Here is a 27,182-nt window from a genome sequence, read left to right on the forward strand (position 1 = left end):
GTGTTATGATGGTAGTCCTACCATCAATAATTTCCTCACAACCCCTGTTTAAATAAGGCAGGTCATTGACCTTTGCAAACCCAGCAGAATTCTAGTCACACTTCTGTCATCAATGTGCGGGTCACCTACTACAAGAACACAAAGGGACAATGCAGCAAAGCTCAGTATGTCATTCATTGCTTGCTTGAGCTGGGCAGGAGCAGTTTGGCTTAGTTTGTCCTATTCAGTGATTAGCCACACACATGTATATATTTATACATACATACATACATACATACATACTCACACACTTACAAACATGCACCCTTGTTGGTGTAGCTATCCATTTATAAAGAGATTCTCTCAGCGTCTGATGGTGACCTAGTTCTAAACTGGAAGGCACTACCCATGGCGTGATTTTCCGATTAATTACATTAGGAATTCCTCCCCAAGCTATCTGTCCACAAATTAAGTTTTGTGTGTGTATACTCATTTTCTTGTTTGTCAATGCACAGTGATTAGCATAAGCCTACCACAGTGAATGTTGAGCTAATATATTGCCCATGGATTTATACTGTATCCAGGTTAATTTTAGTAATAGGCTTGATGAACTGTAGTAGCCTTTCTGCTTCGGTATCAGAAACGTATTTCAAGCCAATGAATCAGCCTCAATTGAAACCGTTTTTATATTGACTTGGCATGAACTGCCAAACATAAGAAATGGAATGATCAGAAGAATAGTCTACATGTCACTCAGCCAGACTGAGACTTGCCATTGACCTACATCAAAAACAGAGGGACAAAGGGAGCGACGGAGGGAAAGGAAAAGCGAAGGAAGGCGAGGGGGGAAAAGAAAGGTTCACTTGACTTCAATTCCACCCAGTCCCATAGCTTTGTGCCAGACCTACGTTTCTGAATAACGATAAATCATTGTAAATAGGTTGGTAGCAACGAACCTAATGCTTGTTATACGTATGCTTTCCTTTCTTCCAGAAAGTTAAGCTTCCGGCTTACTTACAGCAATAAGGGCTTTTGTGAGGACAAACACTGTTCCGTTGATGACTCCAGCTAAAAGTCCTGACGATGGGCTTTTATGATACTGCATCTCATGTCACCCCAAGGTTGGCTTGCTGCTATGTTACAGTGAGTGGGTTCATTTGACTGCAGGACTACAGGGAAAGGCAATAGTACAGAATATGTTGCTCTTTGTTTAGTGCAAAGTTCCTCTTTCCAGTCTGCCTGGGCAATGTGGTAACACGAACTTTGGCTACAGACGCGCGTATCAGATTGGAGGAGATTGTATTCTCATTGTGCGCTGTTGTATTTTCGCTGAGCTCACTTGGAATAGGGAAACTCCCTTTTTTGCTCAATTTTAGAGGAAAAGACGAGCTAGATTTTCTGTCCATATGTTCTGTTAAACAAAGAGCCATTTTTGAAAGTAAACACAACAGGGGTCCCGGGGTTTGGGTTAAGTAAATAACATTTTCTGTGCAGCAAGAAAACAACACATTTATTGCAACGCAGCTGGAAGAGCAATTGTGTTTTGGGGTTAACCAAAACACCGGGTTAGGCGATTCCATATCGAAGCAATCGCCTGTTCTCCCCCATTTATGACCTTGGATCAGATGAGACATCCCACTGAATTTGAACTCAAAGCAGAGTGATTTTTTTTTTTTTGTGATTTCTGGACCGGCCATATGTATTTATTGATTAGATAATGTAATGTCGTCATAGGGAAGACCTTGCCCAACAGCAGTAGACTGCCAAGTCATCATCCCAGTATTGTAGAGATTTGGAAGGGGATATTTCAAGGGTCAACAAAGGATATTCTCATTATGGCTAGTAGGGCATGGAATTGCCAGGGACCTCATGATACTTAGGTGCCGGTACAGTGCATTTGGAAAGAATTCAGACCCCTTTACTTTTTCCATGTTTTGTTACAGCCGTAGTCTAAAATTGATAACATTTATTTTTCCCTTATCAATCTACACACAATACCCCATAATGGCAAAGCGAAAGCAGGTTTTTAGAAATGTTTGCAAATATATTGAAAATACAAAACAGAACTACCTTTATTTAGTTGCAGTCGCTGGCGGTGCAGTTGCCGTACCAAGCGGTGATGCAGCCCGACAGGATGCTCTCACTTGTGCGTCTGTAAAAGTGTGAGGATTTTAGGGAGAGGTCAACTGATTAATCAGAATGGCCGATTTCAAGTTTTCATAACAATCGGAAATCGGTCATTTTTTATGCCGATTTTGCCGAAATATATATATTTTTTAATCCTTTATTTAACTAGGCAAGTCAGTTAAGAACACATTCTTATTTTCAATGATGGCCTAGGAACTGCCTTGTTCAGGGGCAGAAAGACAGATTTTTACCTTGTCAGCTCAGGGATTCAATCTTGCAACCTTATGGTTAACTAGTCCACCGCTCTAACCACCTGCCTCACGAGGAGCCCGCCTGTTACGCAAATGCAGTAAGAAGCCAAGGTAAGTTGCTAGCTAGCATTAAACTTAATCCATCATAATCACTAGTTATAACTACACATGGTTGATATTACTAGTTTATCTAGCGTGTCCTGCGTTGCATATAATCGATACAGTGCGCATTCGTGAAAAAGGACTGTCGTTGCTCCAACGTGTACCTAACCATAAACACCAATGCCTTTCTTAAAATCAATACACAGAAGTATATGTTTTTAAACCTGCATATTTAGCTAAAAGAAATCCAGGTTAGCAGGCAATATTAACCAGGTGAAATTGGGTCACTTCTCTTGCGTTCATTGCATGCAGATTCAGGGTATATGCAACAGTTTGGGCCGCTTGGCTCATTGCGAACTAATTTGCCAGAATTTTACGTAATTATGACATAACATTCAAGGTTGTGCAATGTAACAGGAATATTTAGACTGATGGATGCCACCCATTAGATAAAATACGGAACGGTTCCGTGTTTATTCTTTCAGTGAAATGTCTTGTTTTCGAGATGATAGTTTCCGGATTCGACCATATTAATGACCTAAGGCTCGTATTTCTGTGTGTTATTATGTTATAACTAAGTCTATGATTTGATAGGCAGCAGCAGGCTCGTAAGCATGCATTCAAACAGCACTTTAGTGCGTTTTGCCAGCAGCTCTGCTGTTTATGACTTTAAGCCTATCAACTCCTGACATTAGGCTCGTTAGCGGGGTGTGCGCTAATAGCGTTTCAAACGTCACTCGCTCTGAGACTTGGAGTAGTTGTTCCCCTTGCTCTGCATGGGTAACGCTGCTTTGATGGTGGCTGTTGTCGTTGTGTTCCTGGTTCGAGCCCAGGGAGGAGCGAGGAGAGGGACGGAAGCTATACTGTTACACTGGTAATACTAAAGTGTCTATAAGAACATCCAATAGTCAATAGTATATGAAATACAAATGGTATAGAGAGAAATAGTCCTAAAATTCCTATAATAACTACAACCTAAAACTTCTTACCTGGGAATATTGAATACTCATGTTAAAAGGAACCACCAGCTTTCATATGTTCTCATGTTCTGAGCAAGGAACTTAAACGTTAGCTTTCTTACATGGCACATATTGCACTTTTACTTCTCCAACACTTTGTTTTTGCATTATTTAAACTAAATTGAACATGTTTCATTATTAACTTGAGGCTAAATTGATTTTATTGATGTATTATATTAAGTTAAAATAAGTGTTCATTCAGTATTGTTGTAATTGTCATTATTACAAATACATTTAAAAAAATCGGGCAATTTAATCGGTATAGGCTTTTTTTGTCCTCCAATAATCGGTATCGGTGTTGAAAAATCGGTCGACCTCTAATTTTTAGGTGCCATGCCAAATATCTTCAGCCATTTTCAGTTTGTTAGTGACTTGTACGCCAAAGAACTTTAAGCTTTCCACCTTCTCCACTGCGGTCCTGTCAATGTGGATTGGGGCTTTCCTGAAGTCCACGATCATCTCCTTTTGCTGACGTTGAGTTGTTTTCCTGGCACCACACTCCTAGTCCTCACCTCCATGTAGGCTGTCTCATTGTTGGTAATCAAGCCTACAACTGTTGTCTGCAGACTTGATGATTGAGTTGGAAGCGTGCATGGCCACGCAGTCATGGGTGAACAGGGCGTACAGGAGGAGGCTGAGCACTCACCCTTGTGGGACACTTAAAGGTCTTACTCACACTAGCCACGGAGAAGGCTCTTCTCTGGTGGCACTGCTATCCTCATAGCGGGTGAAGAAGGTATTTAGCTTGTCCGGAAGCCAGGTGTCCGTAAATTGTCTGTAGACCCTGCCACATACGTCTTGAAACTTGAAACTTCTTTGTCTCTGTACTGCCGTTTTGCCTGTTTGATTACCTTACGAAGGGAATAACAACACTGTTTGTATTTGGCCATAATCCCAGTCACCTTACCATGGTAAATGCAGTGGTTCGCGCTTTCAGTTTTGCGCAAATACTACCATCTATCCATGGTTTCTGGTTATGGTAGGATTTAATAGTCAGTTGGTACAATATCTCCTATACACTCCCTGGTAAACCATTTCAGTGTAATCGTCGCTATTATTCTTTGAAGCTACCCGGAACATATATCCCAGTCTGCGTGATCAAAACAAACTTGAAGCGTGAATTCCGATTGGTCAGACCAGCATTGAATAGTCCTTAGCATGGGTACTTCCTGTTTGAGTTTCTGCATCTAGGAAGGGAGGAGCAAAATGCAGTCGTGGTCATATTTGCTGAAAGGAGGGCGTGGGAGGGCCTTGTAGGAGTAGCAGTGGTCGAGTGTACTGCAGTCTAGAGAGTGACTGATTTTAATCGGAATGCCCAATTTAATTAGGGCTGATTTCAAGTTTTCATAACAATCGGTAATCAGCATTTTTTTGACAATTATGGCTGATTACATTGCATTCCATGAGGAGACTGCGTGGCAGGCTGACTACCTGTTATGCGAGTGCAGCAAGGAGCCAAGGTAAGGTGCTAGCTAGCATTAAACTTATCTTATAAACACAAATAATGTTAACAATCACTAGTTAACTACACATGGTTGACGATATTACTAGTTTATCTAGCTTGTCCTGCGTTGCATATAATTGATTTGGTGCCTGTTAATTTATCATTGAATCACAGCCTACTTCGCCAAATGGGTGATTTTTAACAAGCGCATTCGCAAAAAAAGTACTGTCGTTGCACCAATGTGTACCTAACCATAAACATCAATCAATGCCTTTCTTAAAATCAATACACAATTATATATTTTTAAATCTGCATATTTAGCTAATATTGCCTGCTAACATGAATTTCGTCCTAACAAAGACCGTAATTCATTTGCCAGAATTGTACATAATTATGACATAACATTGAAGGTTGTGCAATGTAACAGCAATAATTAGACTTAGCGATGCCACCTGTTAGATAAAATATGGAACGGTTCCGCATTTCAACAACTACAACCTAAAACATCTTACCTGGGAATATTGAAGATTCATGTTAAAAGGAACCACCAGCTTTCATATGTTCTGAGCAAGGAACTTAAACATTAGCTTTTTTTACATGGCACATATTGCACTTTTACTTCTCCAACACTTGTATGTATGTGTTATAAAAATTGGCCGATTAATCGGTATCGGCTTTTTTTGGTCCTCCAATAATCGGTATCGGCATTGAAGTATCATAATCGGTCGACCTCTACTGCAGTCTGACAGAACTTCAGCAGAGTTTTTCATCGCATTTGCTTTGTTAAAATCCCCAGCTAAAATAAATGCAGCCTCAAGACATGTGATTTACAGTTTGCGCGATTTTTGCAAATCAATACTTTGAGTCAAAGTATCGATATATGTAACTGTTTTATTTTTTTTATCACTAATGGCAAGGCTATATTCAGCGATAAGGCATGCAGGGGTGTGGTACAGTGCCTTGCGAAAGTATTCGGCCCCCTTGAACTTTGTGACCTTTTGCCACATTTCAGGCTTCAAACATAAAGATATAAAACTGTATTTTTTTGTGAAGAATCAACAACAAGTGGGACACAATCATGAAGTGGAACGACATTTATTGGATATTTCAAACTTTAAAAAAAAATCCAAAACTGAAAAATTGGGCGTGCAAAACTATTCAGCCCCCTTAAGTTAATACTTTGTAGCGCCACCTTTTGCTGCGATTACAGCTGTAAGTCGCTTGGGGTATGTCTCTATCAGTTTTGCACATCGAGAGACTGAAATGTTTTCCCATTCCTCCTTGCAAAACAGCTCGAGCTCAGTGAGGTTGGATGGAGAGCATTTGTGAACAGCAGTTTTCAGTTCTTTCCACAGATTCTCGATTGGATTCAGGTCTGGACTTTGACTTGGCCATTCTAACACCTGGATATGTTTATTTTTGAACCATTCCATTGTAGATTTTGCTTTATGTTTTGGATCATTGTCTTGTTGGAAGACAAATCTCCGTCCCAGTCTCAGGTCTTTTGCAGACTCCATCAGGTTTTCTTCCAGAATGGTCCTGTATTTGGCTCCATCCATCTTCCCATCAATTTTAACCATCTTCCCTGTCCCTGCTGAAGAAAAGCAGGCCCAAACCATGATGCTGCCACCACCATGTTTGACAGTGGGGATGGTGTGTTCAGCTGTGTTGCTTTTACGCCAAACATAACGTTTTGCATTGTTGCCAAAAAGTTCAATTTTGGTTTCATCTGACCAGAGCACCTTCTTCCACATGTTTGGTGTGTCTCCCAGGTGGCTTGTGGCAAACTTTAACCAACACTTTTTATGGATATCTTTTAAGAAATGCCTTTCTTCTTGCCACTCTTCCATAAAGGCCAGATTTGTGCAATATACGACTGATTGTTGTCCTATGGACAGAGTCTCCCATCTCAGCTGTAGATCTCTTCAGTTCATCCAGAGTGATCATGGGCCTCTTGGCTGCATCTCTGATCAGTCTTCTCCTTGTATGAGCTGAAAGTTTAGAGGGACGGCCAGGTCTTGGTAGATTTGCAGTGGTCTGATACTCCTTCCATTTCAATATTATCGCTTGCACAGTGCTCCTTGGGATGTTTAAAGCTTGGGAAATCTTTTTGTATCCAAATCCGGCTTTAAACTTCTTCACAACAGTATCTCGGACCTGCCTGGTGTGTTCCTTGTTCTTCATGATGCTCTCTGCGCTTTTAACGGACCTCTGAGACTATCACAGTGCAGGTGCATTTATACGGAGACTTGATTACACACAGGTGGATTGTATTTATCATCATTAGTCATTTAGGTCAACATTGGATCATTCAGAGATCCTCACTGAACTTCTGGAGAGAGTTTGCTGCACTGAAAGTAAAGGGGCTGAATAATTTTGCACGCCCAATTTTTCAGTTTTTGATTTGTTAAAAAAGTTTGAAATATCCAATAAATGTTCCACTTCATGATTGTGTCCCACTTGTTGTTGATTCTTCACAAAAAAAAAACAGTTTTATATCCTTATGTTTGAAGCCTGAAATGTGGAAAAAGGTCGCAAAGTTCAAGGGGGCCGAATACTTTCGCAAGGCACTGTACATGGCTAATATACCAAGGCTGTTACTATGTACTTCGCAATGCAGAGTGCCTGGTTACAGCCCTTAATCGTGATATATTGGCCATATCACAAACCCCCGAGGTGCCTTTACTGATATTATAATCTCGTTAACAACATAATTAGAACAGTAAAAATAAATGTTTTGTCATACCTGTGGTATATGGTCTGATACCACGGCTTTCAGCTAATCCGCATTCAGGGCTCGAACATTATAATAAAACTTGATGATGGGCCTAGCCTAGTTAGGCCATCTCTGTCAGTGTTGTTCAAAAACACAGAGCAGCAGCGCCACATGCGTGCACACAAGCACAACACACACACAGCCCTGTGGGTTTGGTGGACCCTGCCTCTGCCATGCCCCTCCATAAATCTGGAGTGTCGGGGACCCCTCTTCCCGATAGCTTAACAATCAGGCGCAGGTGCTACTTTACACACACACACACACACACAGGCTCTGGCCCCCGTCGCTGCTTCTCCATTCCTGTTCTCACACACCCCATGGTGATTGGAGGGCTTTGTCTGGTGTGAGACATGGTCTGTTCTGTTGTATTTTCATCAGATCAAAACTGAATCAATGTCTGCTTGCATTTTTCTCTCGTGGCCCAAACTCAGCAGCTCACGTCATTAGGGCAAATGTATGCTTTGATTGATTGAAACAAAACATGGTGGTTGGTAATTGGCGTGCAGATGCTTTATGAACGTTTCACCGGTAAAACGTGTTAAGCTATCCAGGGATTGGCATTAGTCTGAAAGGCACTTGCCCATCAGACAAGTCAGCAGTATTTTTGGGGGGGTTGCGTGAAGATAAGTCACTTGCCTGAAAATGTGAGAAAGAGTTCTTCAGTTTTGAGACTCTCCTATTCATTAAAATGAAACCTGGGCGTGAGCATGCCGGCTCCACGAGAGGCCTGCGCTGCTGTAGCGTAAAATTACCTTCAGGTTTTTGTTTTCAACACACAGTAAGTGAGGATTGGCTTCAGTCTGGCCACTCTATCATAAAGGCCTGATTGGTGGAGTACTGTATAGATGGTTGTCCTTCTGGAAGGTTCTCCAGTCTCCACACAAACTCTGGAGCTCTGTCAGGCTGACCATCGAGTTCTTGGGCACCTCCCTGACCAAGGCCCTTCTCCCTGATTGCTCAGGTTGGCTGGGTGGCCAGCTTTAGGAAGAGTCTTGGTGGTTACAAACTTCTTCCATTTAAGAATGGAGGCCACTGTCTTCTTGGGGACCGTCAATGCTGCAGAAATGTTTTGGTACCCTTCCCCAGATGTGCTTCGACACAATCCTGTCTCGGAGCTCTATGGACAATTCCTTCAATCTCATGGCATTGGTTTTTGCTCTGACATGCACTGTCAAGTGAGGGACCGTTTTTATATAGACAGGTGTGCCTTTCCAAATCATGTCCAATCAATTGAATTTAACCACAGGGAGACTGTACAACTTGTAATCTCAATTTCTAGTCCTATAGCAAAGGGTCTGAATATTTATGTAAAAATATTTCTGTTTTAATTGAATACATTTGCAAACATTTCTTAACCTGTTTTTGCTTTGTATTCATGGGGTATTGTCTGTAGATTGAATTTATTTTTGAAATCCTTTTTAGAATAAGGCTGTAACGTAGCAGGATGGAAAAAGTAAAGGTGTCTGAATACTTATCGAATGCCTAGGCCTGGTTGGTAGTGCTCTGCTCACACTGACAAGTTATGCTTCAGTGTAGCAGGTAAAATAAAACATTTGTAGCACCTATGTAAGGCTGTTAGGTGTTTTTTGTTGTTGAACACCTTAACTGGTCAACCACAGAGCAGGCTCAACCTGCCCGGCTACCATAAATGCCATACATTTTCCATCTTTCACTTAAACTTTAGGGATGGGCTAGGTATACTGGAATTCTTTGCAGTTTTGTTGATTTAAAAAATAATAATAATTTGAGGTGTCTTGGGTGGACGGGGTGGGTTCAGTCTGGTCGCACACTTCTGCCTCAAATATCCCTCTGAGATGGTGTGTGAACACTCCAAATGCCCAGTTTTCCCTTCGACTCTGAAACAGCCAGCTCGGTTATGCTTACTAAGGCTGGGACGATACCAGTATCACTTTTTTTCCATGGCAAAAAAAGAACAAAGCAAACCCAAACTATTTGGTCCCTTTTAAAATTCTGCTGTATGTCAAATATTGTATGCTATAGCATAGGAAAATTTGACTCGACGGCAACGTGTGGTTATGTGAATGTATGACTCTATATAGAGGTTAACTTATTAGTTTATACATGGGTTTATCTGCGTGTATTTTTACGTGTGTGTGTGGGTCTGTGTGTATTTGTGTCTGTCATTTGGGGTGGGTGGGTGTGGGTAGCCTATAACCTGACACCGAAGGGGGAAAAGGCTCTCGCCCACAGGTCAGCAAATTGGGTTCAGGTGGTAATACATACGTAGGTCATGAAGGACGTGAAGGAAAGAACTCGGGCTGGGAAAAAAATATCTCCACTCTTTTTGCCACGTGCCAGTGGTGATGCCCCATGATCTATTTTGAGTAGCTGGAGAGGTCACTCTCACCCCCAATTCTGTCATTCCCAGTCCCAACTCTAGGGCCCTTATAAAACCTGCGACGCAGACGTAATTGCAGAAATCGGACAATAAAACAGAATTCAACAATTTATATATTTTTTAAACTTAGCAGGAAATCAATTAAATGTATTCAACTAATTAGAACATTTATTTGCCCAAGTTTATCATAAGACATGAGCAGAATGCATCAGTAACTTGTATTTCCTGCAACTTTCTGAAGAGGCAATGACACAGGAACGCCCGTCTGTATGTGTGCGGTGTGCGATGATAATGGTAGATGGAAAGGCTGTCCCAAAAACCTCCTCAATTTAATGTTAACTTATGCCTCCCCTGGCAGAATTATATCATGACAGTTTGTCTCAATCCAGTGGGGATTTGTTTCAAACTCTGCCATGATCATGTGTGGTCCAGAAAACTGTCTCCTGCTAGCTGTGCAATTGAATTAAAAAATAACTACACTCTGAAATGGACATTTTTTTTTAAATTTGACACAACCCCAATTCTATCATCAAACCCCCTTAATTGTTTGGCCTGCTCTGTTAGGTATGTAAGCGCCATATGGCTTGGAGCTCGGTCATGACTATGGGGACCTCTTGATGGCATTTGTGTTGATCTGTGATTGTGAGTGTCTCTCGGTCCCACAGATTCCTAGCTGGTGTGTGATATAAAGGGAGGAGATGGAAGTGGCCGTCACGATTGGGCCAGACAGCCTGCTCCAGGTCAATGGAGCCGACCAGGGAGGCAGCCGCTGGAAGCAGCCTAACGATGACTCAGTAAGATGGGATTGAATGATGAAGTAGTGATGTGGTTCCCCGTGTGTGTTTTTTTTTTTAGTTGCTGGGATTTTTATTTTAGGTGAGTTGGTGCTCATTTAGGGAGGACTGTCTTGCTCAGTAATGGTAGAGGAAACACTAAGAAAGACTTGACCACCGATAGCGAGGAGAATTGCTGTTGGTTGAGAATTTGTGTGGGTGTGAAAGACCAACACGGCGCTAAAATCTATCTAAAATCTATGTATTTCCTATTCTTTTGTTGTTTTGAACAATGGCGCAAACTGAACTGAAGTGTCTGTGTCCAGGACCGCAGTTCCAGTCCGTCTGTCCTGCGCTGTGTGACCAGCACGTGGAAGGAGGGCTTGCTGAACAGAAAGAGGCCATTCGTGGGCCGCTGCTGCCATTCTTGCACACCGCAAAGTCAGGTGAATTGAGCCGTGGTTTAGTTTACTCTAGCCGCTGACTTACTCAAACCCCTGCCCGGTGATCCTGAGTATTGCTTGGTTGTGTTCATTAGGGCTTTGATTAATCAATAAAGTATTTTGTTAATGATATAGCAATGTTCTCTACCTATATAGTACTCTTAATACCCCCAATTCATGTTAAGTTCAAAATAATACAAGATATAAATTGCTGACACCAGGTTTTCTTCTGTTTGGTGCCTATATATTCTTTACACCAAACATAAGAAAAAGACTGAAACAGGAAGGGACTAATTAATTCCACCTGGAGGACGGAAAAAGTATTCCACTGAATAGATTCTATGGCTGATTCTCCCCGATCTGCCCCATCCTCCATTTTAGGTAGAGCCAAACCTCTGTTGGTGATATTCGATTTCGTAGAACCCCAGCGCATTAACTTATGCATACGTTTCTGTGTCCCAGCTTGCAATAGATTTACCTGACAGAGCTCCTCTGTTTTCTTCCAGGCGAGACTCTTCAACTCGAGCATTCCTTCTCTAGGACTGCGCAACGTGATTTACATCAACGAGACACACACCAGGTAAGCCCCACCACAGCACTTTAAGTCATTGGTCGGTCGTTTCTCTTTTAATAGACCTTTTTCATGTGGCGGTGTATTCAAACGCTGTTCAACATGTTGTGCCGACATTCAACGTTTATTTCAAGCACGCAGGTTTGACACCTGGTACAGTGTAGTAGATATGCTGTACTTCAAACGACACGTACTCGCCACTTGTCTATGAAGCTCAGGGTGTCCCTGTGAAACAGTGGAAAACTTAAGGATGAATAATTGACTGTCAACGGACACCAGCCACTCCTATCCGGTGACTGACCTCAGTGGTCCCAAAGTTGGAGGTGGCTACCTTGTGCCTTACAAAAAAAACAGGACAAATGTGTATATGTTCATGTCAACAAAACACTAACTTGTATGTTTGACAAAAGGAGTCTTATGACAGGTGGATTTTGGTGGTGGTAGGGTTGTGAAATTGCTTTTCTAAAATTTTAAATAATGACAAGTGTTTCACTGTAACCAAATTACTGTACAAGATAATGTAAACATTTAAATTCCACCCAAGTTGATCCTTTGCTTTGGTGGACTACAGCTGTTACAATGTAATCATTTTGTTTAAATTTGTTTCTGTAAGGCTACGGTAACTATGTTAATAGTATATACTTGTGATTGGGTGCACTCTGATTGTTGTGGTTACTGTGTATGCAGAGTATGTGACAAGTGTTCCCTGTGGTCTTGCAGACACCGTGGCTGGCTGGCCCGCAGGCTCAGCTATGTGCTGTTTGTTCTGGAGAGGGACGTCCAGAAGGACATGTTCGCTCGCAACGTGGTGGACAATGTACTCAACAACAGCAGGTATCACAGAGAGACACAGGGGGAGGGATGGAGAGGGGAGGATGAAGGGAACCAGCAGGGATTTGGAAGAAGAGACGATGGACCATGATTATTCAGTAAATGACTTCCTCATCTCCTTTTGAACTGACTTCATAGACTTGAAGACAAACCAGCCCTTGGTTTCATCTCTAATGTATTTATATCAGAGGTCGTGACGGAAAGGAGATCATGTATTGGTGCACAGCCAAAGAGACAAAGCAGACAACTCTCATGAGTTTAACAGTGCGTTTTATAACAGTAATTTCCCATGAACGGTACCCTTGAAACTGTCATCCTGAGCATAGCTCCCTTGAAACTCTTGAATATAATGCCTTTCAAACCTCCATTAGCTTTTGATTTTCCAGTAGAAGAAGAATCAGAAGAATGCTTGTCTCTGACAGTACTTGTCTGTCCCAGGGTGGAGAGTGCAATTGTGGAGGTGGCCACTGAGTTGGATCCTGCGGCCACCGAGGCTGGGGTGGAACATAAAGCGGTCAGCAAGGTGAGGCGGAAAGCCAGAGGGTTCCTGCAAGAGATGGTGGCCAACATCTCACCAGCCTTCATCAGGTACAGCACCTTTCAGCGAGTCCTCTACTCTCAAAGCACTTACAGTGCCTTGCGAAAGTATTCGGCCCCCTTGAACTTTGCGACCTTTTGCCACATTTCAGGCTTCAAACATAAAGATATAAAACTGTATTTTTTTTGTGAAGAATCAACAACAAGTGGGACACAATCATGAAGTGGAATGACATTTATTGGATATTTCAAACTTTTTTTAACAAATCAAAAACTGAAAAATTGGGCGTGCAAAATTATTCAGCCCCTTTAAGTTAATACTTTGTAGCGCCACCTTTTGCTGCGATTACAGCTTTAAGTCGCTTGGGGTATGTCTCTATCAGTTTTGCACATCGAGAGACTGACATTTTTTCCCATTCCTCCTTGCAAAACAGCTCGAGCTCAGTGAGGTTGGATGGAGAGCATTTGTGAACAGCAGTTTTCAGTTCTTTCCACAGATTCTCGATTGGATTCAGGTCTGGACTTTGACTTGGCCATTCTAACGCCTGGATATGTTTATTTTTGAACCATTCCATTGTAGATTTTGCTTTTTGTTTTGAATCATTGTCTTGTTGGAAGACAAATCTCCGTCTCAGTCTCAGGTCTTTTGCAGACTCCATCAGGTTTTCTTCCAGAATGGTCCTGTATTTGGCTCCATCCATCTTCCCATCAATTTTAACCATCTTCCCTGTCCCTGCTGAAGAAAAGCAGGCCCAAACCATGATGCTGCCACCACCATGTTTGACAGTGGGGATGGTGTGGTCAGGGTGATGAGCTGTGTTGCATTGTTGCCAAAAAGTTCAATTTTGGTTTCATCTGACCAGAGCACCTTCTTCCACATGTTTGGTGTGTCTCCCAGGTGGCTTGTGGCAAACTTTAAACGACACTTTTTTATGGATATCTTTAAGAAATGGCTTTCTTCTTGCCACTCTTCCATAAAGGCCAGATTTGTGCAATATACGACTGATTGTTGTCCTATGGACAGAGTCTCCCACCTCAGCTGTAGATCTCTGCAGTTCATCCAGAGTGATCATGGGCCTCTTGGCTGCATCTCTGATCAGTCTTCTCCTTGTATGAGCTGAAAGTTTAGAGGGACGGCCAGGTCTTGGTAGATTTGCAGTGGTCTGATACTCCTTCCATTTCAATATTATCTCTTGCACAGTGCTCCTTGGGATGTTTAAAGCTTGGGAAATCTTTTTGTATCCAAATCCGGCTTTAAACTTCTTCACAACAGTATCTCGGACCTGCCTGGTGTGTTTCTTGTTCTTCATGATGCTCTCTGCGCTTTTAACGGACCTCTGAGACTATCACAGTGCAGGTGCATTTATACGGCGACTTGATTACACACAGGTGGATTGTAATTTATCATCATTAGTCATTTAGGTCAACATTGGATCATTCAGAGATCCTTACTGAACTTCTTGGAGAGTTTGCTGCACTGAAAGTAAAGGGGCTGAATAATTTTGCACGCCCAATTTTTCAGTTTTTGATTTGTTAAAAAAGTTTGAAATATCCAATAAATGTCGTTCCACTTCATGATTGTGTCCCACTTGTTGTTGATTCTTCACAAAAAAATACAGTTTTATATCTTTATGTTTGAAGCCTGAAATGTGGCAAAAGGTCACAAAGTTCAAGGGGGCCGAATACTTTGCAAGGCACTGTAATGTAATGTTCTTTGGCGCTGGCAGGGTTCCCACCGGCCTTTTGAAATAATTGAAAATCAGCGACGTCGTGGTTTAGGAATCACAATGTCCTTGATAAGTCTGAAAATGTGTGGTTATCTTCAAACAAATGTATGGTTTTGTCTATGGATATTGCTGCCAATCAGATAACACATGTTTGTATCAATCCTCAAATGCTAGTTCTAATCAATGTAAGCAGTGCTCAAATGAAGAATGCCGTTTTGTCCCCGTTACAACGAAAGTTGCTAAAATAAATAAAACACCACTTTGGCAGGTGACAATGCCACTGAAGGAGCCATACTTGTACATTTTTATCTTTCAGGCTGACGGGATGGGCTCTTCTCAAGCTCTTCAATGGCTTCTTCTGGAGCATCCAGATCCACAAAGGCCAGCTGGAGATGGTGAAGAAAGCTGCTACGGAGGTTAGAATCACCGCTAACACTTTATACTGCTGGCATGATACTGTTGCGCCAGCGTGAAGAATGTCTTCCATGTTTTGGAATATGTAAATAACTTTTTGCTAGATCAACATTTTATGCATGATCTGTAACATTTGTCATTTAAAGGTACACTATGGAATTTTGAGTTGTTTACCTTAAATGTTGGTGTGTGTTGACTGTATGGTTCATGGAATTATATAAATGTATTGCTTCACTAAACCATTCAAACCTTAGTCCTGGTCGTTCATGGGACCCTTTCTGTCAGAGCTTCCTCAATGTTACCTTGACCGTGTTTTTTTTTTTGTGTGTGGATAAAGCTACTTCAGTCTTATGTCAAGTCAGCTAAACCTAAGGTGATGTTTAGATGACCATTACCACCTTGAACCATCATTGATTGCCCCTATCACTTCCATTGATTGTTAGCTATTGATGGCTAGAGTTAGCTGAGGTTTGTTGTGGCTGTTTAAAGAACCAAACCATGGATTATAATTTCCCCTGGCCAGTACTGTTGACTACTTCCAGAGTTAGGAAACGTCTAACTTCCTGAACTTATCCTTTTTTTATAGTAGTAAATTATGTAGTAAAATCTGGGTAAATTCAAGAGGGTGCTACTAAATTAATGTCTAAACCTAGTTTTCTTTAGCCTTTGTCAATATGAATCACATACAAATAAGCAATAGATTGTTCTCTACAATAGTACAACCTTTAATGTGCTTGTACTTAAGTGTTTAAATAATAATTTCAGTTTGTTGTGACCGTTTAGATCGCCCTACTCTTGGTTGTATTTCTTCCATATTTCAGCATTGGCAGGTGGTAACATTAGGCGTTTCCACGCTTTGGGTCAATCAACGTCATCTTGACACCCTCGTCATTTTAATCTCCAGATCCGCGGCGTTCTATTCCTCTAACCCAGTTCAATCAATGTTGAGGGGCTGTTTCTATGTCAATTTTAAATTGGGAGGCTCACAAAATTCACAATGCAAACTGGACCAGATTATTATTATTTTTTTATCAGAGAGGGTAGATATGGAAATTCAGTCTGTTCGCTTTATACTAAACCAAAATATAAACCCAACAATTTAAAAGATTTAGCTGAGTTCATAAGGAAATCCGCCAATTTAAATAAATTCATGAAGGCCCAAATCCATGGATTTCACATGACTGGGCACAGGCCCACCCACTTGGGAGCCAGGCCCAGCCAATCATAATGAGTTTTGCCCCACAAAAGAGCTTTTATTACAGACAATAATACTACTCAGCCCCCCCCCCACCTCCCCGCAGATGATCCCACAGGTGAAGAAACCGCATGTGGAGGTCCTGCGCTGGCGTGGTCACGCGTTGAGGCCAGTTGGACGTACTACCAAATTCTCTAAAATGACGACGGCGGCAATGTTTGTGATTATAACTGCACATTTTAGTGGCCTTTTATTGTCCCCAGCACAAGGCGCACCTGTGTAATGAGCCTGCTGTTTTTTTTCAACATCTTGATATGCCACACCTGTCAGGTGGATGGATTATCTCGACAAATGCTAAAATCCTCACAAATAGGGATCTAAACAAATTTTTGCACAAAATTTGAGAAATAAGCTAACTTTGAGGATGGAAAATGTAGAATATTTTATCTCAGCTCATGAACCATGGGGCCAACACTTTACCTGTTGAGTTTATATTTGTGTGTACGTACACTGCATAAGGAAAGTATTCAAACCGCTTTACTTTTTCCACATTTTGTTACATCACAGCCATTCTAAAATTGATTAAATTGTTTTTTCCCCCTTGTGAATCTACTCGCAATACCCCATAATGACAAAGCAAAAACTGGTTTTTAGAAATGTTTGCAAATTTAGGAAATTACAAAAACAGTTATCACGTTTTCAGACCCTTTACTCAGTACTTTGTTGAAGCGTCTTTGGCAGCGATTACAGCCTTCAGTCTTCTTGGGTATGATGCTAAAAACTTGGCACACCTGTATTTGGGGAGTTTCTCCCTTCTCTGCAGATCCTCTCAAGCGCTCAGTTTGGCTGGAGAGCATCGCTGCACAGCTATTTTCTGGTCTCTCCAGAGATGTTAGATCTGGCTCAAGTCTGGGCTCTGGCTGGACCACGAGGACATTGAGACTTGTCCCGAAGCTACTCCTGCGCTGTCTTGGCTGTGTGCTTAGGGTTGTGGTCCTGTTGGAAGGTGAACCTTTGCCCAAGTCTGAGGTTCTGACCGCTCTGTAGCAGATATTCATCAAGGATCGTTCTGTACTTTGCTCCATCCATCTTTACCTCGATCCTGACTAGTCTCCCAGTCCCTGTCGCTGAAAAACATCCCCCCAGCAAGATGCTGTCACCACCATGCTTCACAGTAGGGATAGTGCCAGGTTTCCTCCAGGCGTGACTCTTCTTTTCATCAGACCAGCGAATTTGGTTTCTCATGGTCTGAGAGTCTACAGGTGCCTGTTGGCATACTCCAGTGACAGGCACGACAGCCCGCTTGAGGGGTGGCTTCTATCTGGCCACTCTACCATCAAGGCCTGATTGGTGGAGTGCTGCAGAGATGGTTGTCCTTCTGGAAGGTTCTCCTGTCTCCACAGAGGAACTCTGGAGCTCTGTCAGTGACCCATAGGTTCTTGGTCACCACCCTGACCAAAGCCCTTCTCCCCCGATGGCTCAGTTTGGCTGGGCGGTCAGCTCTAGGAACTCTTGGTGGTTCCAAACTTCTTCCACTTAAGAATGATGGAGTCACTGTGTTCTTGGGGAACTTCAATGCTGCAGAAATGTTTTGGTACCCTTCCCCAGATCTGTACCTCGACACAATCCTGTTTTTTTTTGTTTTTTTTGTCATTATAGGGTATTGTATGTAGATTGAGAAATATATTTAATCAATTTTAGAATAAGGCTGTAACATAACAAAATGTGGGGAAAAGGGAAGGATTCTGAGTACACTGTATATATGGTCGAGACCCAGGGTCTGGACTATTGTTTTTCGGATGCAGTTCTCTATTGAATAAAATAATCAATTTTATGGGTGAACACCATGCCCTTTCAACCATGGCCTAAATTGTTGTTTTTTTTGTCTGTGTTTTGCAGTACAACGCTCCCCTTGTCTTCCTGCCCGTGCACAAGTCTCACATCGACTACCTGCTCATCACCTTTATCCTCTTCTGCCACAACATCAAGGCCCCCCACATCGCCGCCGGCAACAACCTCAACATCCCCATATTCAGGTGAGCCTTCAACTGGAAGAAGACCCATCTAGATGCTGATCTAGATCAGTTTTGCTGATCTTGGTCCGCCCGTCCCCTTCGACTAATGATTTTGGAAAGGTAAGTTACCCCTAAATCTGTGCCTAACTGCCTAGCACTACCTGGTCGAAGCTGATCTCAGGTCTGATAATGGATGAGGTTAGAATCAAGGTAGGAGAAACTGAACCTAGATCTGCACTTGGAAGAAAATGCATTTCAAATCACCTGTGCAATGTGGAAGTTATTGAGCTAGCCTAGCCATTAGAGTTGTTTGAAATATGCCATCCAGATGCAGGATTGGTTTAGTTTTCTTATTAGACTGTATTATTTCAGTGAACGACTGGGCTTGCTTATTTTTTTCAGCACATTGATACGTAAACTGGGAGGATTCTTCATTCGGCGAAAACTCGACGAGACGCCAGACGGAAAGAAGGATGTCTTGTACAGATCTCTATTATATGTAGTAAGTCTACAGAGGATAATGGTATCCCCTTTACGGTACTTATTAGCCTGACAGAGCACTATGTGTATCTGTCCATGAGAGAAAAGGAATGTGTGCGTGTGTCCTTCTGTCTTAGTGTAAAGTGCCTCTGGGGCTCTGCTAATGGCTTTAGTCTATTATACTATGTTTGGTGAAATGTGGATATGCTGGTGTAACAGTATAGCTTCCGTCCCCCTCCTCACCCCAACCTGGGCTCGAACCAGGGACCCTCTGCACACATCAACCACAGTCACTCACGAAGCATCGTTACCCATCGCTCCACAAAAGCCGCGGCCCTTGCAGAGCAAGGGGAACAACTACTTCTAGGTCTCAGAGCGAGTGACGTCACCGACTGAAACACTATTAGCGCACACCACTGCTAACTAGCTAGCCATTTCACATCGGCCACACTGGCTAAACTGGCACTAGCTAACAAACCTAACGCAATCGTAGCGCAGCCGTACAGCGCTGTGAGGTGGGTGTGTCGGAAATATTTATGCTATTATCACAGCGGGAATCATGGGCGCAATAGCTGGCAGTGATGCGAAAGGTCTGGGTTTTGATGAATTAATAAATCAATTGTAGGGTGTGAAGGGCTTGACCACTCACTGGCCAATAAATATTCTCCGAGGCTAAATACTGCATGCGATTTGTCTCAAGTTGTGTAGGTTATTGGGGGTCTTTGTTATCATCAACTCTAATTTGGCTGGAGAGCAAGGAATGTTTTCGACCTAGGACATTGTGGGTTGATACTGTTTATTAAATGGCATACAGTGAAATGCATCCAGATTTGCTTAACATGGTTGGCGTGTTTGCAGTCCACAATGTTCTAGTTGGCATCAACATTTAGGAGGGCTGGGCCATATGGCCTAAAAATCATCTCCATTTACGGTATGTATCGTTTTAAAAAAAATAAGCATTGTTGCACAATTTAAAGATCAATACACTGCATTTCAAACAGCCAGGAATAATAAAATAAAATGTAAAAGTATACCTAGGCTAATGATAAGCCTTCCACAACCATAAGATCCACTAATAATTTTATTTTATGAAAGTAGTTTAACCTGCTTTTTTGCAATAGTCACTGATTTTGGCTTTCAAGTCTATGAAAATGCTATTTTTGTTACAAATTTAACCAGAACCATGCACCTCCACTAATAATGACTAACTTCTTGTAGCGGGTATTATAGAAAATGAACACGGGTCTCCCAACCACAAGCCCCACGTGCTAGTGAGTAGCCAGCTAATCTTTATATTTGAAGTCCCACCAACTTGGATTTATTTTCTTTGCTAACAAGATAGAACAGTTGAATTGTTAGGAATACACCCTCCTGTCTGTCTCCAACTGTTGGACAACCCAGCCTGTTATACTTATTTAAATATTGTAATCAAGTGGCCTACCTAGATAAGGAGATACATATTTCTCAGAATGATAATGATTTACCAAATCCTTTTTTTATGCTTATTTCACATTTTTTGTAAACCAGACGAGACAGCTAGCACAAGTCTGTGGCTAAAATCTTGATTTTTGCGATACGGGCATTTGGAACATCGAGCTAAAATATACATTCAAATGTATCAAATGAATTCAATACATCGCCCAGCCCTAACATGTAAGCCTAAATAGCTTTACGTATCACATTGACACTTCTCCAGAGCTTTTATTTATTTTTAATATTAGGCTCCTATAAATTGTATGTGTGAGTCACAAGATAAATTTGCCGTTGATATGGCTGTATAAGACTAAATAATTGTAAATATCTTTGGTAATTGGAAGAGACATGCTCTTTAAAAATGGGGATGGATACTTGAACACGTGAAACGAAGTATGGAGGTACTGTACCAGCTAAGTTTGGACACATAATCATTCCCGGGTTTTCTTTATTTTTACTATTTTCTACATTGTAGAATAATAGTGAAAACATCAAAACTATGAAGTAACACACATGGAATCATGTAGTAACCAAAAGTGTTAAAAAAAATTATTTATATATATATATATATATGTGTGTGAGAATCTTCTAAGTAGCCACCCTTTGCCTTGATGACAGCTTTGCACACTCTTGGCATTCTCTCAACCAGCTTTAGTCAACTGGAATGCATTTCAATTAACAGGTGTGCCTTAAGTTAATTTGTATAATTTATTTCCTTAATGCGCTAGAGCCAATCAGTTGTGTTGTGACAAGGTAGGGGGGGGGTATACAGAAGATAGCCCTATTTGATAAAAGACCAAGTCCATATTATGGCAAGAACAGCTCAACTAAGCAAAGAGAAATGGCAGTTCATTACTTTAAGACATGAAGGTCAGTCAATGTGGAAAATGTCAAGAACTTTTAAAGTTTCTACAAGTGCAGTTGCAAAAACCATCAAGGGCTATAATGAAACTAACTCTCATGAGGACCGCCACAGGAAAGGAAGACCCAGAGTTACCTCTGCTGCAGAGGTTCATTAGAGTTGCCAGCCTCAGAAATTGCAGCTCAAATAAATGTTTCACGGAGTTCAAGTAAGACTCATCTCAACATCAACTGTTCAGAGGAGACTGCGTGAATCAGGCCTTCATGGTCGAATTGCTGAAAAGAAACCACTAACACAGGATAGCAATAAGAAGAAGAGACTTGCTTGGGCCAAAGAAACACGAGCAATGGACATTAGACCGGTGGAAATCTGTCCTTTGTTCTGATGACTCCAAATGTGAGATTTTTGGTTCCAAACGCTGTGTCTTTGTGAGACACAGATTAGGTGAATGGATGATCTCTGCATGTGTGCTTCTCACCGTGAAGCATGGAGGAGGTGGTGTGATGGTGTGGGGCTGCTTTGCTGGTGACCGATTTTATTTAGAATTTAAGGCCCACTTAACCAGCATGGCTACCACAGCATTCTGCAGCGATACTCCATCCCATCTGGTTTGCACTTAGTGGGGATACAATTAGTTTTTTCAACAGGACAATGACCAAACAGACCTTCAGGCTGTGTAAGGGCTATTTGACCAAGAAGGAGAGTGATGGAGTGCTGCATAAGATGACCTGGCCTCTACAATCACCTGACCTCAACCCAATTGAGATGGTTTGGGATGAGTTGGACCACAGAGTGAAGGAAAAGCAGCCAACAAGTGCTCAGCATGTGTGGGAACTCCTTCAAGACTATTGAAAAAGCATTCCTCATGAAGCTGGTTGTGTGCAAAGCTGTCAAGGCAAAGGGTGGCTACTTTGAAGAATCTCAAATATAACATTCATTTGTATTTGTTTAAACTTTGGGGGGGGGGGGGGGTTATTATATGATTCCAAATGTGTTATTTCATAGTTTTGTCTTCACTATTGTTCTACAATATATTTAAAAAATAAAAACCCTTGAATGAGCAGGCGTGTCTAAACTTTATGACTGGTACTGTATGTGAGTTATGCAAAAGCATGAGGGCAAAAGCCTCCATAGGCTACTTGGCTAATGCATGGTCATAATTTTTAAAAGACACACCAACACATTGCTGTTGAATCAGACTTTGTTACAGTAGGGTAGTCTGAGGGCTTGGTTGTTTATCTAATGACCCGGGAGGAAGCAATTGTGCAGGGAAAATAACTGACTAAATACAAGGGCCACTGGCATCATTGCATCTCTTGTTTCGTGATGGGGTCTATTTCCCAGCTCTGTCAAATGTCACGGGACTATTTAAAGCCAAAGCATCGCTCCCCTAAAGCCTTTACACTGTCCCGAAGCTGTAGACCAGTTGGAACACACTGCATTTATTACAGAATGGGGACAAAAGCTCACGCACACCATAACTGTGGTCGGTTAACCACAGTAGGGGGCTGCTGCATCTCTTGCTTTTGCCTCTGTGTGTTATAGGGACCACCTGCTGGGTGCCGACGAGTGGTGGCTACTTGCACCAATACAACACACAGAATCGTCAGAATTAACAAATGTCAGCTGGTTTTCTGGTCAGATGCACTAGGTTGCACTTGGCTGTCCATTGTTCTGGTGTGTGTTGTGCACCCGGGAGTAGAATTTGGCAATTTAGTTCTAGATGAGTAGATGAAACCCATGTAAGCATGGCTCAAAAACAGCTAATTTATCATATTGCTAATCTATCCCCCCCTAGTACACAGAGGAGTTGCTGAGGCAGCAGCAGTTCCTGGAGGTCTTCCTGGAGGGAACGCGCTCTCGCAGCGGCAAGCCCTCCCCGGCACGCGCCGGCATGCTCTCCATCGTCGTGGACGCGCTGTGCAACGGCGTCATCCCCGAAGTGATGGTGGTGCCTGTGGGCATCTCCTATGACCGCATCCTCGAGGGCAACTACAACAGTGAGCAGCTGGTACGGACGTGTGTTTGCGGGCGGGGCAGGCAAAGGAGTGTGTGTGTGTGTGTGAGATGGGTTCTGTGTGTTGGATTTGTGTTGGCGTATGTTTTGTAGTTGGGGGAATATCTCTGAATACCACCCTAAATGTGTATGTATTTGCTATAAGTACAGTGCCTTGCGAAAGTATTCGGCCCCCTTGAACTTTGTGACCTTTTGCCACATTTCAGGCTTCAAACATAAAGATATAAAACTGTATTTTTTTTTGTGAAGAATCAACAACAAGTGGGACACAATCATGAAGTGGAATGACATTTATTGGATATTTCAAACTTTTTTAACAAATCAGCTTGGGGTATGTCTCTATCAGTTTTGCACGAGAGACTGAAATGTTTTCCCATTCCTCCTTGCAAAACAGCTCGAGCTCAGTGAGGTTGGATGGAGAGCATTTGTGAACAGCAGTTTTCAGTTCTTTCCACAGATTCTCGATTGGATTCAGGTCTGGACTTTGACTTGGCCATTCTAACACCTGGATATGTTTATTTTTGAACCATTCCATTGTCGATTTTGCTTTATGTTTTGGATCATTGTCTTGTTGGAAGACAAATCTCGGTCCCAGTCTCAGGTCTTCTTCCAGAATGGTCCTGTATTTGGCTCCATCCATCTTCCCATCAATTTTAACCATCTTCCCTGTCCCTGCTGAAGAAAGGCCCAAACCATGATGCTGCCACCACCATGTTTGACAGTGGGGATGGTGTGTTCAGCTGTGTTGCTTTTACGCCAAACATAACGTTTTGCATTGTTGCCAAAAAGTTCAATTTTGGTTTCATCTGACCAGAGCACCTTCTTCCACATGTTTGGTGTGTCTCCCAAGTGGCTTGTGGCAAACTTTAAACAACACTTTTTATGGATATCTTTAAGAAATGTCTTTCTTCTTGCCACTCTTCCATAAAGGCCAGATTTGTGCAATATACGACTGATTGTTGTCCTATGGACAGAGTCTCCCACCTCAGCTGTAGATCTCTTCAGTTCATCCAGAGTGATCATGGGCCTCTTGGCTGCATCTCTGATCAGTCTTCTCCTTGTATGAGCTGAACGTTTAGAGGGACGGCCAGGTCTTGGTAGATTTGCAGTGGTCTGATACTCCTTCCATTTCAATATTATCGCTTGCACAGTGCTCCTTGGGATGTTTAAAGCTTGGGAAATCTTTTTGTATCCAAATCCGGCTTTAAACTTCTTCACAACTATCTCGGACCTGCCTGGTGTGTTCCTTGTTCTTCATGATGCTCTCTGCGCTTTTAACGGACCTCTGAGACTATCACAGTGCAGGTGCATTTATACGGAGACTTGATTACACACAGGTGGATTGTATTTATCATCATTAGTCATTTAGGTCAACATTGGATCATTCAGAGATCCTCACTGAACTTCTGGAGAGAGTTTGCTGCACTGAAAGTAAAGGGGCTGAATAATTTTGCACGGCCAATTTTTCAGTTTTTGATTTGTTAAAAAAGTTTGAAATATCCAATAAATGTCGTTCCACTTCATGATTGTGTCCCACTTGTTGTTGATTCTTCACAAAAAAAATACAGTTTTATATCTTTATGTTTGAAGCCTGAAATGTGGCAAAAGGTCGCAAAGTTCAAGGGGGCCGAATACTTTCGCAAGGCACTGTATATAACCATAGAGCTATGTGTGAATTATATTTCTGTCTACAATCCTCAGGGGAAGCCGAAGAAGAATGAGAGTCTGTGGGGTGTCGCGTGCGGAGTGTTACGGATGCTGCGGAAGAACTACGGCTGTGTGAGAGTGGACTTCACCCAGCCGTTCTCTCTGAAAGTGAGGACAGAGCGAGACCTTAACACAAGCCCCCTCCGTGAAGCTCCTATGTTAACTGGACCTTTGAAAATGTCAACTAGCCTACTCCCTCTTTTAACCTACCAAAAGTCAACTAACTCCCATTGCAAAGTACACCAGAGTCGTGTTAAGGGCACGATATAGAAAACGATAATTAGCATTTGTTAGTGGATAAGGCCAGGTAGTCCCTACCTGTTTCAGTCCGTCGTCTTTCGTGGGGTGCCTAATGAACACGTCCCAGTCTTATCCACTCACAGAGGAGATGAAATTCGTCTTAAATACTTCCTAAAGAAAGTTATTGTGTAAGTGGGGCAGATTTGTGGAAAGGTTGTTGAAACATTGTGGGTGAAATTTGTCACACGAGTACTAGACCCAGTTTCCTAAAGCATCTTAAGGCTAAATTCATTGTTAGAACCTTCATAGGAACACTTTAGAAATCTCCAAGCTGTTGCTCAAAACCATTGCTACTTAAGTTGCGCTGGAAAACGCTTATTCACCTACTTCCTCAGACCACTCGTAGAACGGCTAAGTACAGCATTAGATGCTTTCCCCCCCCCCCCCCCCCCCTTTCCATGGCACTTTACACAGAAGATCTCCACTAAACATGGAATCAAGATGTTTATCTGTCTCTGAATGCTGATAACTTCAGAATGAAATTGACTACAAATAAAGTAACCAATGCTTTTGCAATTGTTTCAAACGAGGGAAGGGTTGAAAGATGCTTCAAGTGCAAACCGAGATGACTGCATTTAATAGATAAATACAAGTATTGGCTATTTAGACCGATATATTTAAATCATATTGAACTAATACAGTTCATGTTCTACACAGTGTACAAAACATTGGGAACAACTGCTATTTCCATGAGACTGACCAGGTGAAAGCTGTGATCCCTTATTGATATCGCTTGTTAAGACAGACATCGATGGACTGAGACATGGATTGTTTGTGTCATTCAGAGGGTGAATGGGCAAAACAAAAGATTAAAGTGCCTTTGAACTGGGTAATGTAGTAGGTGCCAGGCGCACAGGTTTGAATGTGTCAAGAACCGCAATGCTGGCGGGATTTTCACGCTCAACATTTTCCTGTGTATCAAGAATCGGCCACCACCCATTCTTGATACAGAATGGTACTGTAACAGTGTATTTTGCTTATTGTAGGCTACGGTATAATTTTTCCTTCAATACATTTGTGTGCAATGATGTGCCACATCTGTGATTTTAGTGCATTATTATAACCAAGGGTTAGTGTTAGAATTACCTGCCTTAATTTTCGCAGCCATATACAGTGCCTTCAGAATGTATTCGTACCGCTTCATTTATTCCACATTTTGTTAGTCTGATTTTCCCTCACCCATCTACATACAATTCCCCATAATGACAGTGCAATTTTTGGGGGGGACATCTCCGGGACGCTGGCCTAGAAGGGGACAAGTACATTTGTGTCTAGTTCTTAACTGTTGAAGTTGAGATGGGTGTTTTGTGGGTACTATGTAATGAAGTTGCCAGTTGAGGACTTATGAGGTGTCTGGTTCTCAAACTTGTCCTCTTGCTCAGGTGTACACCGGGGGCTCCCACTCTTTCTATTTTGGTTAGGGCCAGTTTGTGCTGTTCTCTGAAGGGAGTAGGACACAGTTTTGTCCCAGATCTTCAGTTTGTTGGCAATTTCTTACATGGAATAGCCTTAATTTATTAACAAGAATAGACTGACGAGTTTCAGAAGGAAGTTCTTTGTTTCGGGCCATTTTGAGCCTGTAGTTGAACCCACAAATGCTGATGCTCCAGATACTCAACTAGTCTAAACAAAGCCTGTTTTATTGCTTCTTTTAATCAGGACAACAGTTTTCAGCTGTGCTAACATAATTTCAAAAGGGTTTTCTAATGATCAATTATCCTTTTAAAATGATAAACTTGGATTAGCTAACACAATGTGCTATTGGAACACAGGAGTGATG

General features: G+C 42.0%; 1 protein-coding gene across 2 annotated transcripts in view; it reads left to right on the forward strand.

Moving 5' to 3' along the window:
- Positions 1 to 27,182, forward strand: part of gpam (glycerol-3-phosphate acyltransferase, mitochondrial) — a 45,291-nt gene that overhangs the window by 1,532 nt on the left and 16,577 nt on the right. Inside the window, exons 2-12 of one of the 2 annotated variants that reach the window (XM_036946572.1) lie at positions 973 to 1,122; positions 10,723 to 10,851; positions 11,157 to 11,276; positions 11,780 to 11,853; positions 12,565 to 12,678; positions 13,114 to 13,263; positions 15,256 to 15,355; positions 18,448 to 18,584; positions 18,966 to 19,065; positions 23,177 to 23,389; positions 25,097 to 25,210. In XM_036946572.1, coding sequence (XP_036802467.1) covers positions 10,756 to 10,851; positions 11,157 to 11,276; positions 11,780 to 11,853; positions 12,565 to 12,678; positions 13,114 to 13,263; positions 15,256 to 15,355; positions 18,448 to 18,584; positions 18,966 to 19,065; positions 23,177 to 23,389; positions 25,097 to 25,210 — 1,218 coding nt within the window. In that variant the 5' untranslated portion in view covers positions 973 to 1,122; positions 10,723 to 10,755. The remainder of the gene's footprint in view (positions 1 to 972; positions 1,123 to 10,722; positions 10,852 to 11,156; positions 11,277 to 11,779; positions 11,854 to 12,564; positions 12,679 to 13,113; positions 13,264 to 15,255; positions 15,356 to 18,447; positions 18,585 to 18,965; positions 19,066 to 23,176; positions 23,390 to 25,096; positions 25,211 to 27,182) is intronic. The other variant, XM_021565307.2, reaches the window with a different exon arrangement.

This window comes from Oncorhynchus mykiss, chromosome 16 (genome assembly GCF_013265735.2).
Source record: "Oncorhynchus mykiss isolate Arlee chromosome 16, USDA_OmykA_1.1, whole genome shotgun sequence".
Taxonomy (NCBI): domain Eukaryota; kingdom Metazoa; phylum Chordata; class Actinopteri; order Salmoniformes; family Salmonidae; genus Oncorhynchus; species Oncorhynchus mykiss.